The sequence below is a fragment of the Pleurodeles waltl genome, chromosome 3_1, assembly GCF_031143425.1.
Source record: "Pleurodeles waltl isolate 20211129_DDA chromosome 3_1, aPleWal1.hap1.20221129, whole genome shotgun sequence".
NCBI lineage: Eukaryota > Metazoa > Chordata > Amphibia > Caudata > Salamandridae > Pleurodeles > Pleurodeles waltl.
In genome coordinates, this window is record NC_090440.1 from 976113144 (window position 1) to 976129475 (window position 16332).

Genomic DNA, 16332 nt, shown 5'->3' on the forward strand with positions numbered 1-16332 from the left:
GTCACAGCAGACTGTGAAGAATGGCAACACCATACAGCAAGCAGTTTTCTTCAATTTTAATTAGTGAGATAGTTCAGCAGTAGTTAAAAAATCCCTTTATTTGCATTAGTAAAGAGCTATTTAACCCACTTTATAGGAAGCAGAACTCTGGGACTGTATGATCATCAATACCTTATTACTGTAATATGTATTTTGTGCGGCTCTTAGGGGCTCCCCAATGATGCAAAGAAGGGTTTATCCTATTGAGAAGCAAGTTAGAGACAGATCCTTATTTTTGTTTTGAGCTAGACACTGACAAAATCCCTCCGCACTAATATATGTAACAGCCAGATTAAGTTTGCGTCGGGGAAGATTGTACTTGACTACTTGGCTTCCGTATTAAGTTCTCTCTCCGTGCTGTCGTGAGGACCCTTTTGGGCCCCACGCTGGGTGCCATGTTATGTGGTTCCTACTTTGGTAATAGTACTGTGTGTTTAGGAGTGCAGAGTGTGAAAGGCTGATTACAACCTACATTGTTAGCAGCTGTTGGCCTAATTCTTGGCTACCTCGCACTGCCTCATCCAAACCTCCAAACCCACCAGGGTGAAAGGTGATTATGGCAGCATGATACTCTGACTCCTCAGGGAAGCTGTATGAACAGATCATATCCCTTTCACTCAGGTATTCACACATGCCAAGGCAAGACACAAACATGCAAGATAAGTTGTCAATTCATTTATTGAAACAATCACAATTTTGTATATAAAAAGTGAGCTGCTACAATTAGGCAGATGAAACAAAGCAAGGTAATCAGCATTATGATCAGGGTAAAAAAGAAACAATCCAACCAAAATATATATGGTTTTTATATGTTCTAGAGATAGAGATTCCTACCTAACCCTATGTCTATTCTGCGAGCATAGTGGTTGTAACCCTCTGCCTGGCCTGATCTTTGGGGATTAGCCCCTGCCCCATACCTGCGGCTGTTGTGTTGTGTAGATGGCAATCCTCTCAGGAGCTGGACATGCATGTCCCAGGATGGTCATGACCGATATGCCGTCAACCCTCCTTGGGTCAGTGTGTAGTTTATATAATAACCACTGCCACATTGGGACCAGAGTTCTGATGTAATAGTGCGTCTTGGTGAATGAAGCTTGCTCCTTAAGAGCAAACACAGGTTGGGATATTGTGTATTGCACTTCATAGCCTTTGGCAAAGGGTACTGATTGTATGTAGTGCAAATGCTGATTAAATGAGTGTTCCTTGCTTTCCTAGAATTAAAGCAAATAAAATGCGTAAAAAGCCATTGCTAAGAAACGACCTGCTAACATGAATAAAACGTGAAGAAAATGGGAACAACACACAAACCATTAGATGAAGTTAAACAGGGGTGCCCAACCCAGGTACCAAAAGGATCCTCAACACCCGCCCCTTGCCAGCAATAGAGCACAGATTCTAAAAACTTTTAACAGGAATAATGAGAAACACAAAGAAAATGTCTAAAAGATGCACAGGCCGACAAGCAGAGCATGCCGAATCAAAAGGCAACAAATGAAAATAACAATTTACAACTGGACTGAACTAAAAGTATTTATTCTAGCACTGGAACATACAAATCCTGAATCCCCCGACTAGAATCTGTAGCTGTATACAGCCGCACAGGACAGCCATGAACTGGGTGTGAAGCAGGCTCTTCCCAGATAGTGGGTCATCTCTGGCAGGATCACAAGGTGGGCCATCATGAAACAAGGGAAGAGTGACCTGAGCTGTACTAGAGGTGGTCACTGGCAAAAGCACTGGTGTTAGCAAAAAGGAGAAGGAAATAGTAATGTCATAAGGCACACATGCAGTGGGAGACAGAAGCAACAGACCGGAGGACTGAATAAAACCCCGATTTTCAGCCGAAGAGAGAAAGAAACAATTTAACTGTTAGAAAGTGAGAGTCACCATCCAGCCCATATTGATTTCATGCTGACTATTAAACCAATCCGGGGTTAGACATAAAAGGGACCTCCTGGAACAAGGGCAGGCAAAAAAAGAAAGAAGAATCCAGTAGAACAGCAACCAAAAGGAAAGATTTGAAACAAACTACAGGGAGTGCAGAATTATTAGGCAAGTTGTATTTTTGAGGATTAATTTTATTATTGAACAACAACCATGTTCTCAATGAACCCAAAAAACTCATTAATATCAAAGCTGAATATTTTTGGAAGTAGTTTTTAGTTTGTTTTTAGTTTTAGCTATGTTAGGGGGATATCTGTGTGTGCAGGTGACTATTACTGTGCATAATTATTAGGCAACTTAACAAAAATAAATATTCATCAGTCCATAAAACCTTAGAAAAATCAGTCTTGAGATATTTCTTGGCCCAGTCTTGACGTTTCAGCTTGTGTGTCTTGTTCAGTGGTGGTCGTCTTTCAGCCTTTCTTACCTTGGCCATGTCTCTGAGTATTGCACACCTTGTGCTTTTGGGCACTCCAGTGATGTTGCAGCTCTGAAATATGGCCAAACTGGTGGCAAGTGGCATCGTGGCAGCTGCACGCTTGACTTTTCTCAGTTCATGGGCAGTTATTTTGCGCCTTGGTTTTTCCACACGCTTCTTGCGACCCTGTTGACTATTTTGAATGAAACGCTTGATTGTCGATGATCACGCTTCAGAAGCTTTGCAATTTTAAGAGTGCTGCATCCCTCTGCAAGATATCTCACTATTTTTGACTTTTCTGAGCCTGTCAAGTCCTTCTTTTGACCCATTTTGCCAAAGGAAAGGAAGTTGCCTAATAATTATGCACACCTGATATAGGGTGTTGATGTCATTAGACCACACCCCTTCTCATTACAGAGATGCACATCACCTAATATGCTTAATTGGTAGTAGGCTTTCGAGCCTATACAGCTTGGAGTAAGACAACATGCATAAAGAGGATGATGTGGTCAAAATACTCATTTGCCTAATAATTCTGCACTCCCTGTATAGACACCCCAAGTTCTACAGTGGAGGAATAGTGAGAAGAGCTTCATGCCCCAGTTTTGTTCTCACCATCAAAGCAGATTTAGGTTCAGTAACAGTAGAAATTAAACAAAATCTGAAAGAAATTTACGAAAGCCATCAGTGATCCTAACAACATAGTTAACTCATTGGAGGAAACAATGAGGAGAGTACTCCAACCAGGAAGAGATCTGAGCACAAACTCAGAGACTGGGAAAACAGAATACAATCATGTTAGAAGAACAGGATCTTAAGAACAGGCCACTCAGGAATATATCTTAGTGGAAGGCATGGAGGCGAAAGACATTAAGAAATATGTACCTTATTTAATTGAAGCAATTTTAAAAACAGCGGGGAACATGCAAATCAAACTGATCACGTTTGTTGAGTAAAAACAAAAGCCCCTCCCATCCCCCTCCAACAAGCCAGATGCCACCGAATATTTAGGTCTTCATACACAAGCATGAACAAAAGGAAAGGAAACCACAGAAGCAAAAATGATGTGTACAAAATCACCAGTCTGGCAGAGTGGTAGGGACAGAAATAGCAACATTTCAAATAAGAAAGAAATCTAGCACTTCAGCGACAAGCCATAGAGCTGACACAAAAAGCCAGCTGGTGGGATGAATGAAATCTTGGATGTGGTAAGGGTTAAGGGAGATCTACGGGGAGGTTGGCTCATGGTTGCGGTTCCACAAAGGAATGTGTTGGCTTCATTGGTGAGCTAGGGACAAAAGGAAGACTAATGACCGGGTGACTAAGGAAGACTAAGGGTAATGGTGTTCACTTTTCCTATGCCAATGTTTTACACTTTATTATAACACATAATTGGTCTGTATGAAATAGCAGAACCACAACTGGTTGAGGAGACTGAAGGAAGATTTTCACATTGAGAACACTCCCAGATAGGGGACATGTCAGAGGAGATGTGAAGAGTTGGTGGGACAGTATGTGGTCCACGTTACGAGGGATTTATCATTCTAATTTGTTGAGATCCAATTTCACAATTTTTTAATGGAAAGCTTTTAGGGGAGGGAAGGAATGACCCAGACTTCTACCTGACTACATTCTCACACATGTGCAGCAACAGACAAGGCAAATTATGTGGGAGTAGAGCAATCCTTTAAGGTAGCCTGCAAAAGAAGAGGCCTATCAAACATTCAGAAAATAAACATAACATATAATGTATGCGGCCTTAACAGCCCCCGGGAGTGTATCAGTGTTCTGAGAGAATTGGAGCAATTATACCAACATTTGTCTTGACTTCTGAGGAAGGACAGGGGGAGACTGTAATAATGATACCTCCCAGAATGATGTTGCTCTTTCTCAATGAAGAAACCTGCTGGCGAAGGCCTATTTCTCTCCCTGAGCTCAAGGTATGAGGTGCAGGAGAAACATAATACAGAGAGATGGTGATGTGTCTTGAATAGCTCGCTTCGGCATAAGGTGGTCTCCACAGCTTCAATTTATGCCCCAAGAACTGGAAAGAAATAATACCTGAAGTAAATCAGAGACTGTCTTGCATTTCTGGAATAATGAAATTAGCTTGTGTGCTTTTTAAAGAACCCAAAATATTTTACTACAAACTTTGTATACCCAAGTATGGGATGCGCAGCTGGTCGTGGTCTCTTGGTGGAAAACTTATTTAAAAAAAACAAAAACAAAAAAAAAAGGGTTGGGCTCCATGCAGCTGTTGTTCATACGTCAACACTATCAGTCTGACCTTATTTGTCCCACCTTACAAGGTGTGTTTGTGACACAATTTGGCAAAAATAAAAGTGTCTCAGGTTTGTATTTTTCCTTTCCGGGCTGTTCGCCAGACACCGGATTTGTGTAGTGATGACCCTTACAGCAGGGTTGCCTCCAGCCTGGATCATGCACAATGAGGTCCGAGATCCCTGCATTAGCCTGTGATCAAGAAAGGTAAAAGGCTGGGCCTCACCTGTAAGGACACCTTGTACAACAGTCTGCTGTCTAAGCTACCCACTACCATTTGACAAAAGGCAGGGCTTCAGGAAGTTTAATGAGCAGCCCCTAGCTAACAAAGTTGTTATTTAATTTCGAAAAGGAGCCCAATCCCCATAGACTCATCTAGGTGTCTGGATCTCTAACCTGCAGCATCAGTACTAAAGGCAATACACTTCACATGCCTGGGGAAGTTGTGCATGCTACAACCAGGGGGCATACAAAGGGATCCTACTTTGCTTCTTATGATACTACTATGCACCACACTTGAGGATAAACATCACCAGACATCCACTCCGGCTTTTGCAGAATCTTCTTTTCCATGTTAGCACTATTTAGCGATAGAATTTCTCACATTGCTATGATCATGAGATTACTGCTTCTTTCAAGCATAGCCCAAAACTACTCATATTTCCTTGTATACTGCATATGCGTCCAGCCATTTCATTAAACTTTGCAACCGCTGAGCAGCTTAGCCGACTTTGCCTTTGTGGTGGTCGAGTGGGAGCCATGTAGTAGATGCTGTTCACCTCATTCTGGAGTTCATAAAATAAATCACTATCCTTGCATACAAATTATACTTTCTACAGTCTTGCTTTCTTGAATTGCATGCTGTCTCAAAAAGCAACCCCAATATTATAAAATCCATCTTAAAATCGTATTTTTACCTAAAATTTCTGACTGTCTCCTCTTCACTTTCAAATGCCCCCCACCCCCTTCTCTTCCATCCTTGCCTCCTCTCTCTGAGCACAACCTCCTCAATGTCACATGCATGTTTGCCTTAATCTCTATGATTGTATTTCTGAAAGCTGCCCACAACTCAAAAGAAAGATCACAACCTCTCCTTCGTTGAGCATACCTCTGCAAAATAACAATACTTAATCTCTTCAAACACATCTATTAACCCTACCAACCATGTGCATGACCTCACATAACCCCCTATTAATGATCACATCTACCTCATATTAATGTAATCCCAAATGAACTTGAATGAATGCATGGAGTGGTTTGCTGCACATATAAGGCTGATTCCAATAACTAACAACCAATTGCACTGGACTAACCACTAACCTTTATTCTGGAGCAGCATGCTGCCCAGCATAAAGTGTTCAACACCTCGTCTGGGGTTATACGTGCTATATAAACCAATTGAAATTACAGTGAATGGCTACATAAAGTTTAGGGACTCCCTCAAAGAAAGGGCCTTAAACTGGTAATATCTCCCAAATTAGATAAAAAGCAACACTGATGGAGAGGAAATCAGTGGCAACATTGACCAACAGTAAGGAAAAGCTAAAGAAGATGGGATTGCACACTAGCTGCAATTTAAACACCCACTAGCCGTGGGTATGTTTTATTATTGAGAGGATCACAGCTCTTACACAACACTTGTTGAAGTGCAAAAGAATACGCCAAAAGATTGTGGTGGTGGGACATAGCCATATCTTGACCTCAGAAGGTGGTCAGCTCGGGGTGAGAGACACTTATCAGTGTATAAGGTAAACACTAAATACTCATGGCACAAGGCCTGTAGATGGGTCAGTTAATAAAAAAATAAAAAGCAGAAAGGCCACCATTAAACAAGTCCCAAAAGGAGAAATAAAAGCCATGGCCTTTGCTGCTGATAGAATTCAGACCACCCCAGAATGGTCTCATCTGCGCTGCTGGGTGAACCATGTCGGTTCCACATAGTGTCAGGGCTTAAAATCTATCTAAGAAAATCAGAGGGTTTGTACCTTTATACCTTAACACAATTATTCAAGAGCTGCAGACAACAACCTCCTGCAGGTGGTTGCATAAGGAAACAGATTGTGGGATCAGACACAGCTTGAAGAGCAATGCTGCAAGAGCACCCTGAATGGTGAAGGCAGATGTCTGATTAACAAAAGCAACTAATCCTGTAGGTGGGATGGAGAGCTGCAGCCATAAACTAACAAACCTGCGCTGAATACTATACCTTTTCTGAGTGCTCCCACTGACAATACCAGAGTGTGAAATATAGAACTTACAGGCCATCTGTTTTAATTCGACATAGCAGGGCAAGAAAGCAAAAGTGATTTGGCGGCAGGGCAGCAAAAGGCCGGGGAGGAAGGGGATTGGGAATTCCAAATATACGTAAATAATAACAGGTGGTACATCTACGATGTTTACTAGAGTAGTCTAATACAGATACTCTAAAAGGATGGTGACACATAGACCATACACCATCCAGGAGAACATTATGGGAAGTGACATGGCTACCCAAATACCGAAGGGGTCCTGAGCTAGATATACTGCCAGTTGCAGGATGAACACTAAAAATTTGGGACCCTAAATTTACACCCATCAACTTTTTATCCCTTGTTGAATAATACTGACTTTTCCATAGGATGAATGATAAGGCATTTCAAGCTTGGAAGAAGGGTGAGTGAGTGACGATGAGAGACATGCCCCATTTGGGCCCGATTAAAACCTTACAAATAAGGAAGGAGTTTGGGTTACAGGAGGACGAGGGATTCAATGATTTACAAATTTAACACTAGGTCATGCCAGCACCACTTAGAAGACGGGACTAAATTTAAAAGACTGTTCAGACCACATCGAAGTTAGCCAGACTAAATCACTGAGCTATAAGATTGTGCTGGAATTGAGGACCACAGCAAAAGCACCAATTTCAGACACTATGGGGAAAATAATTAGTGACTGCACTGTATGATTAACAAAGGGGATATATCTTGCAGGGACATAACTTTGCCAAACATGCACCAACCAGGCTGGGAAAGATGATACAAAATATAGATGGCACATTACAGCATATTGATAACACTACATTAATAGTGCCAAACCAGATGTTTACAGAAAGGATTGTGGATTATGGTGTAAACTCCATATCCCACGGAGATGCCTGCAGCTCTGAACGAACTAAAAAAATACTGTGTAATGTACAAGTAATCAATGGGCTCTGAAATATAACCCACAATAGTGCTTAAGAAAAGCTGATCTTTTGCAAGAGATGTGGTCACTTTTGAGAAGAAGAGTTGCACTACGAGTTTGCAGATAAAGATTTATATTTTCATAAATGTTAGGCCTGATGCTCCATTTACTTATTCAGGACTATGACAGCATAATGTGTCCTAGGTGACCATTTTGTGATTACTGGAAGTAAACAGGTTTATAAGTTAACTGTATTAAGAGGCAGAACTAGATGTAATGTCCCTATATTGCTTAAAATGATGGGCTGCTGAGGAAATAAGAAGGCTGGGATTCATGGGGAACAGGAGAGATCTGAATTGTTCACCTGTCGTTTGTTGTAAGAGTATGCTGTGAAGTATAAAGATCAAGAAGAATGATTGAAACTAAAAACATTTGAAAGGAAAAGTTTTAAAAATAATGTGTGCCAATATTTGAAAAAGATATAGGAGTACCAGAAATTGAATGGCAGTCCCTACTTTAGTACTGGACTATATCCCTTGCTTATTGTCAAGTATTAAACAAGACAAAATAAAGTAACAAAGAAGCACTTATGGTATGCATTTACTTTGGTGTTGAGAGACAGTGTGGAGCAGAGTGCGGGGGCCTGAAAAACCACCTCTCATCATGATAAATTAATTTAATTTATTAAGGTAAGTAATGTTTATTTAAAAAAATAGTAGTGCCAGGGAACTAATTGGGGGCACATGCATAACAAATTTGTTCTGGCACTTTAGTACATGATCTGTCCCTTTTCAAAAATTTAAATGGGAAGAATTGTTCTTGTACAGAGTGAGAGTTTTTAGGGTTATGAAAAAGAGTGAGAACAGATTTGTGCTGGCTTGCAAAACATAGTACCCATGGCAGAGAAGCTGAGGAGCCAATGTGACCAGACTCCATTATCTGCATCATGCAAGTGTTTAGCTTCTACATACACTTGTGCTGCCGAGAGAACCTATTTAGTGGTTGCAACAAAAGCCACCACAAAAAAAAGAACACACGCTGGTGATGTCATTGACACAAAGGGTCATGTTACAAAACATTTTATAGCATCTGGGGGTAATATGATGTAACTTTCAATATGGTTAAAACTGTGCATTAAAAAAAGTGCCACACCATCTTCCAGTAATAAATGCTAATAATTGTTTAGTTTCCCCTCCGACGTTTCAAACATCTGGCAAATAATGTTTTACCTAACAGTGAAAAACAGAACAATCTCAAAATGCAACCCCATTCTTCCTTCTTGCTATTTGTACATAGCTCACAAGACAGTTAAATACAAAAAATGTTAAAACTATTGAATTTAAACTGGAATTAATATCCATGGCCCAAATATTTAAAATGTGTGGTGAAAGTCCTAAAACATCTCATTCCAGACATCTTTGCATAAAGAAAAACAAATAATTGACTAAGAGGATAAGCACTGAATTTACTATGTAAAGGCAGACATGACAGTAACGGTTAAAGTAGTATAGAACTACTAACAGCCCTCAAATCACGAAACCTGAAAACGGTTTACAAAAGGTATTCAGGTTAGACCACAGTAAAAACTTTATTAGATCCACTCAGGTCCTCTGTCTTTCCAGGCACAAAACTGTTCCAGCCATACCTAGTTCCTTATAACCAAGTGTCCGCTAACAGCAGATTATATATATATATATATATATATATATATATATATATATATAGCAGAAGGGGAGTTACTTTAAAACTGTGCACCCTTAACACACTACTTCCTTGTTACCGACTTACTTTAATTTTCTAACTCTCTATGAAACAATGCAATTTATAATTCAAGCCTGGGACACAAAATAATTGTGTATATCCCACCACACTTCTACAGTGGTCTGTATCGGAGGTAAATGCCTGCCTGAGAATTATTGGTCTAAGTCAAACGTAAGGGTGGGTACCATGGCAGCAGATGCTCAATGCTGGCATAGGCAGCTGACGAACAGTACAAAACCATGACAAAGTTAAGCCTTCTGAGGGCACCAACTGCCAATTACATACATAATCCCCTTTCCAGGAGGATCAATGAATGCCACTCAACAGCAGCTCTTGGCTCTCTGTACTCACTCTTGAGGTGATTGGACTACAGTAACAATAAGCGCTTAGGGTAGAAAGAAGTGGAGGATATGGCTAATGGCTCTTCACTGCCACCAGCAAACTGCCCGGCTTTCACATCTATAGAGAACAGCAGGGTATGACACTTAATTTTGGAGTGGTAGAGAAAGGAGCTTTGGTCAAGGAAATTATTCGTCCACCTCCACCTCTAACTGAATAAATCACAGGAGGGATGAAAGTGGGAGTCACCACCTCCCATGCAAAACATCAAATTTTTCAAGACCTTAACCTCTGTGACTTCCATGCTAATCTCAAATGGCAGAGGGAGTTAGTAGAGAAATATTCCAAGCACTAAAACATTAATGGCAGAAAACCTGAAATGTCAACAAATCGCCATAATACAAGAATACCCATCTGTGTACTCTGGCACAAAATGGTGCCACTACCTACCACCTCCTCCTTCAATTTCATTCTCGTTCTAGCTCTACTTCAGAGCATATTGTATGTACTTTTACTTTATCACATCAGCACATTAATTATTACTCACCTTTGCAAACAATCCTCCTTTCCTCCCCTGTATACCGGATGAAAAAATATCCCCTCACCTGTTTTTTTCACACCCACCATTACCTACTACTCCTACTTATCGGAAAACGCACCCCTCTGACAACATTTCAGAGTAGCATTTGTCTGCTCACTGCACCCTACCCCATCTCAGAAGACATCCTGCTCTCATGAAGGATCATTATCTCACACAATCTTCTGCATACATAAGGATGCCTGCCTTCAAACCTATTTCAAAGCTGGCTTGCGCTACCAAGTCCACAAGCTTGTGCAAGCATGCACAATATTTCCCCATATGAGAGCAGACATCTCCTACTCACCCTCCATATCCCAAACATGCTCCCCAATCAACCTCAAACTTCAAGGCAGACATCCTATTTTCTCTCTACAGGGATCACCAACACCCATTCCTTCGAAGTCTCAAAACATACCTTACTTACTCTACTCTTCAAAATCTGTGAGTGTGGCTTTTCCCTCACAAAGAGTCAGCTTTACTTTGGTTTCTAAGTCCCAGATTGGATTTGCATTTTCCTCATACAGGGGACACTGTTCTACAACTACAGCCCCAGGGGCATGCTTCTACCTCATACTACATAACTACAACAGAACATCCAACCCTTTGTTCAGAACACGTACCATCTTGACTAAGGATGGTGGATTCCATGACCATGGTCTCATTTCCACTGTCTGGCTGGATTCCTCGACTGCTCTCATTCTTGTGGTTGTGTGACATTGTGGCCAGGCTCCTGGTGATGGGTGGCCGGGTGCGGCTCTTGCGGGTGCTAATGCGGATGATTCCCCGCACAAGTCGGCACTCTGCATCCTGCTCATCCAGATTATAGTCCTGTGTGATGCTACTGATCAGGTCTGAAATCTTGTGTGTCTTCTCCAGGAAGACCGTGTCAGATGTGCACTTGGCCAGCTCATCAATTTGGTGTAAGCTGAAAAGCTCGGTTAGTTTCTTGAAGATTAGGATGTCAATCTCTGTACTGGACATGGACCCAGTCAGTTCAGTGTCCAGGTCAGGCTCATGGAACGAGTAGTACTCTCCAGACCCCCGGTGACTAACAGAAAGGGCTGAATTTTCCATGCTGTCCCTCTGGTCCTTTTCCTTCACTGAATCCTTGCAGCAGGAATCATCATCTGGCTGAGGCTGCACAGGATTCCGAATGGGGTACACTGGAATGCCTTTAAACTTCACATCAGGGTAACTGAAGCTGCCCCCGGCATGGCAGGTCTTTCCCCGGCCCCCATTCCTCTCTTTGGGAGAGGCATCATTGGGACTATTGGTCGGAGAGTAACCATTAGGCTCTGCGCCCTTGATTTTTGATTCAGAGATCTCTTCCTGGCGTAGACATGGCAGGTAACAGTCTGTCTGTTTACGCAAACGGTGCCCACATGTCAGTATGTAACATATTACATCTCTGTATAAGCTCCAGGCCCTAGAGAGGCCAGGGCAGCACTGATCCTCCTCAGGCTGTTGTTCTGCAGTGCCTGAAACTAAGGCAATGGGCTCTGTGCCACTGGAGTCAGCCCGGAGAGATCGCTGCACTGTAGCGTTTGGGACTTTGGACTTTCTGTTCTGCACCAGATCAGGGGTAGTCTCTCCAAAAACCTCCAAGCTGATGTCGCTGGTTCTAAATGGGTAGCTCCGTCTAGAGGGCACAATCTTCCCAGAAGGGTGCATACAGGGACTGCTGATGCCTTCTGCGAGGCTGTGAGTGCTTGTTGCTTGCATGGTTCACCAACTAGAAGAGAAAAAAAACATTAAAGTGAGTTCTGGGAAAGGATGACTGTCAACACTATTAGTTGTATATTAAAACAGTGATCCAATGTGGACCATAGTCCTTCAAACTTCCTGTGGCATATAACTTCTAAAGTAAACACCAAATGCAACATAAGTAGTAGGACCTTGCATCCAATTACAGTTTTATTCTCAAACCAAACAGGTAAAATAATCAAGCAAAGGCTGTATAGTGCTCATGCAATCACACACTGACAAACATGTTCATACAAAAAATATACACTCCACTATAGAACCACAATAACAAAACCAAAAAATCCAGGCTGAGTATCTAGAATTCATAGCATTTCAATACGACTATGTCGGCTCTATTCTGCTTGTACAGGGAACAATTACATTTTTTACCATGAATTGGGGCTCAAAAGTGATCAGGCCAAATTATTCTATAGTCATTAAATGGGCTTAAAAAAAAAAAAAGTTTCAACAGTAGATTATGTACAGAAAATGAGATGCAAGTAAAGCACAACTGAGTCACTCCTATACTCCTGTAGAAAAATTGGGGCAAAGCCTAGTTAGTACAAAGGTAAAATACATAGGTGAGGAAGCCAGGATTTCATTATGAATAAAGTATCCTTAACAATGAAATTATTTCTAATAAATTATGATCTGTGGATTACTGCATTCCTTGGAGCTATGTAGGACATCAGAGGGCAGCGTCCCTAAGACGCTACAGAGTCTAAATGGGAGCACTGCCACCAGACGAATCATGGCAGCAGGAGATCTTCAGAGCAGAACCAGAGGTGTCCAAGCACAAGGCTATTGGAAAGAACAATTGTTGCAGGCCATCCACCTGTGGGAAAGATCATAGGAAACTTACTATTGAATCGGAGGATGGCAGAGGACACCCAGCCACTGCCCCTGCAGAGCCACTAATGTTACTCACTGAAGGGGAGTCAGGGCACGTAAGACTCTCAGACTCCAGTAGAGCAATCCCTGCTGGTGTAGGCGAGACTGATCAAAGAGCCGGAAGGGCTTTGTGGATCTTGTCTGCTAGATAGAGTTTCGGTGCTTGAACACTTGACTTTTCTAAGAGAGTTGGAGTGGGGCTCCTGAAACTGACTGCTAGTGGAGCCTAACTTGAATGTCACCGATAATGAATGAGGAATAACCACTACTGCTAGCAAGAGGGTAGTGATACTTCAGGAACCTGCCTATTACGACACTAGATCCCTGACCTCAGGGGACTGTCTGTATTGTTTGCATATGCTGCAATTTCACTCTGTCCAGTTATATACTGTCTTTTATGACAAAGTTAGTATTTATATAGGAACACAATCATTTACAGCTGCTATTGAACATACTTTGGGTTGTGAGCCTGTGTTGGCCACCCTGTACTAACCTTCCCCCAAGAAGCCTTGGCTTTTTTTTTTTTATAAATATTTTTATTAACATTTGCCATTTACAGGTTGCATTCTTTACTACAGGTATAGTTTCAGACATTATTTGTGCTTCTTCATCTTTATTCTTTTTTTTCCCTCTTTTTTTTTTTTTTTCCCTTTTCAGTATGCATCCTTGTTATTCGTTTCCTATATGTTCGATGTCTTATTCTGCATTCAGTTCAGTGAGGTATAGTCATTAACTGGTCTTTACTATTATCCTGTCGGCTTATCTAAACTTAAACATGAACTTAAACTTTCTGGTGCCATTTTCACAAGTGTCTTTTTTTTAATGTGGGTGCCATTTGGAGTATTGTCTTATTCCATCCTACTCTTGATCTTACCCCTTCTATTGACAAGTTGGGTCATTTACTATTCATTGGTCCCTCAGTTCCTCACATCACATCTTTTCTGTAAATTGTGCAGTTTATTGCTTCTTGTGAGTCATGTATAGTTTTGTCTCTCTCTCTTTGGTGTGGCAGCTCTCTCAGAGTGTGTTTATTGCTAGGTCTTATTTCTCTTGCCAGTAGCTAATCTGAGCCTTCTGTGTCCTTGCTTTCTTCCATTACTTCGCTTCTCCAATTTAACAATATCTCTTCCCAGGCCTGGGCTATTGGTTTTTGGCGCAACCCTCTTGCTTCCTCGCTCTTCAGGGCCTGTAATTCAGCCCTCGCCCATCTCTCTACATCCCGCCTCCACTCGGTTATTACTGGGGCCTTAGTGGATTTCCAGCCTGCTGCCATTAGCCTCCTATATAGTGCTAGTGCAGTGTCTATGTAACGCTCCAGCACCTTCCCAATTTTGAGGTCTTGTTTCAGGCCTACCAAACATATCGCCGGGGTCTGTGGAATTGGGCATCCCATTAGTTTATCTAGGCCATTTGGCACCAGTCCCCATCCAGTTTGGATCTCTGGGCACTGCCATACCATATGGTCTAGATCGGCATCCACCACACCACATCTGGGGCATTCCGCCGGGGTGCCCCCATATATACGGGCTAAGCGCTGTGGGGTGAGATATGTCCTATGAGTGTAGTTATACTGGTTATATCTTAAACGGGTATTTCTCAATACGTTCTTTGGGTACGCCAGTATTTTTCTCCACTCCCAGTCTGTGATGTCTTTTCCGAGTGTTCTTTCCCATTTATCGCTCAGTGGTCTCAATTGGTCTAATGTGCCTTCAATTTGTGTTTTGTATAGCTTGGTGATTTGGTGGGCTTCTGTCCCTATTATCAGTAGTTGGTGTAACATGCAGTGCGTGGTGGGTTCTGCGTTAACCGTTCCCCAGTGTTCTTGTATAATATGGGTTAGTCTTTGGTGCACTAGGAACTGACCTCTGGGAATCCCTTTTTTTTCTACTAACTCTGTGAATGAGCTCAGCACCACCTCCTCAAATAGGTCTCCTATCGTCCCTATTCCAGCCCTTGTCCAGGGCCCTAGGTCTGTGTCCATCCATTTCCCATCAATTGTCTCTGCCTTCAACACATGTAGTGGTAATGCCGGGGAGTAGGGTTTACCTATTTCTATCCTCTTTGAACATCTCTTCCAACACATCAATGCTACTTTCGTCAACATGGTTTTTTCTTGTAACTTCAACTTTCGTCCTATTATTTCCGATATGATCTCTTCCATGCTTAACACTCTGCTCCCGTGTGTCTTTCTAGCTTGCCCTCCCCTGATTTCCATCTGGCTGACCACTGTAATTGACAAGCTAAGTAATATAACTCAAAGTCGAGAACTCCCAGTCCTCCCTCAGTAGTTGGCCTACATAATGTAGATAGTGCTGTACGATTTCGGCCTCCGTCCCAGACTAGCTCTCTGAGTAGTGAGTTTAGTTCGTTAAACCATTGCATTGGGATCAATATCAGTAAGTTAGTAAATTAGTAAAGGAGGCGAGGTAACATGATCATTTTGGTTAGTGCTGTTCTGGCCATTATGGAAAGTTTCAGGGTTCTCCAGAACCCAACAGATGCTCTTAGAGAGCCGAGCGCCCTGCCAAGGTTACCTCCCGCAGATCCCTTTGGTCATGATATACCTGGATGCCTAGGTACCTAAATGTGTCAGGAGCCCATACCACTGTCTCCGGGAATGTCGTTGGCTGGGTACAGCCCTTTGTGATCGGAAAAACGTATGTTTTGCTTCTATTAAGTTTTAGCCCTGATAGCTCAGCAAATCTATCCAGGGCCTGTAAGGCCCATTGAAGTCCAGTATCCCCATCATTAAGGTAGATTAGGATATCGTCGGCATAGAGTGAGATATTGTGTTCACTCCCTCCCCATCTCACCCCTCTGTCTTTACCCTCCCTATGGAAGTAGGTGGCTAGCGGTTCAATGGCCAGGGCAAACAGTAGCGGCGATAATGGACATCCCTGCCTGGTTCCCCTATGAATGGTGTAGGGGGTTGAGATAACTTTCCCGGTCTTAACTCTCGCTTGTGGGGCTGTGTAGAGCAGGTCTACCCATTTTACCCATTTGTCTCCCATACCCATCTTTAGCATTACTACTCTTAGGTAATCCCAGCGGATCGAGTCAAAGGTTTTCTCAAAGTCTATAGCCAGCAACATCCCTTTGGGTGGCTTCGCTGCTGCTGGCATCTGTAAGATGGCAAAGAGTCGTCGGAGGTTGAGTGATGTATTGCGATTCGGTA

The 16332-nt window shown here is 42.2% G+C and overlaps 1 protein-coding gene across 4 annotated transcripts in view; it reads right to left on the reverse strand.

The window, feature by feature from the left end:
- KDF1 (keratinocyte differentiation factor 1) overlaps nt 1–16332 on the reverse strand; it is a 120663-nt gene that overhangs the window by 32021 nt on the left and 72310 nt on the right. For all 4 annotated transcript variants that reach the window (XM_069224073.1, XM_069224071.1, XM_069224072.1 and 1 more), the window contains one exon: nt 11144–12255. In XM_069224073.1, coding sequence (XP_069080174.1) covers nt 11144–12245 — 1102 coding nt within the window. In that variant the 5' untranslated portion in view covers nt 12246–12255. The remainder of the gene's footprint in view (nt 1–11143; nt 12256–16332) is intronic.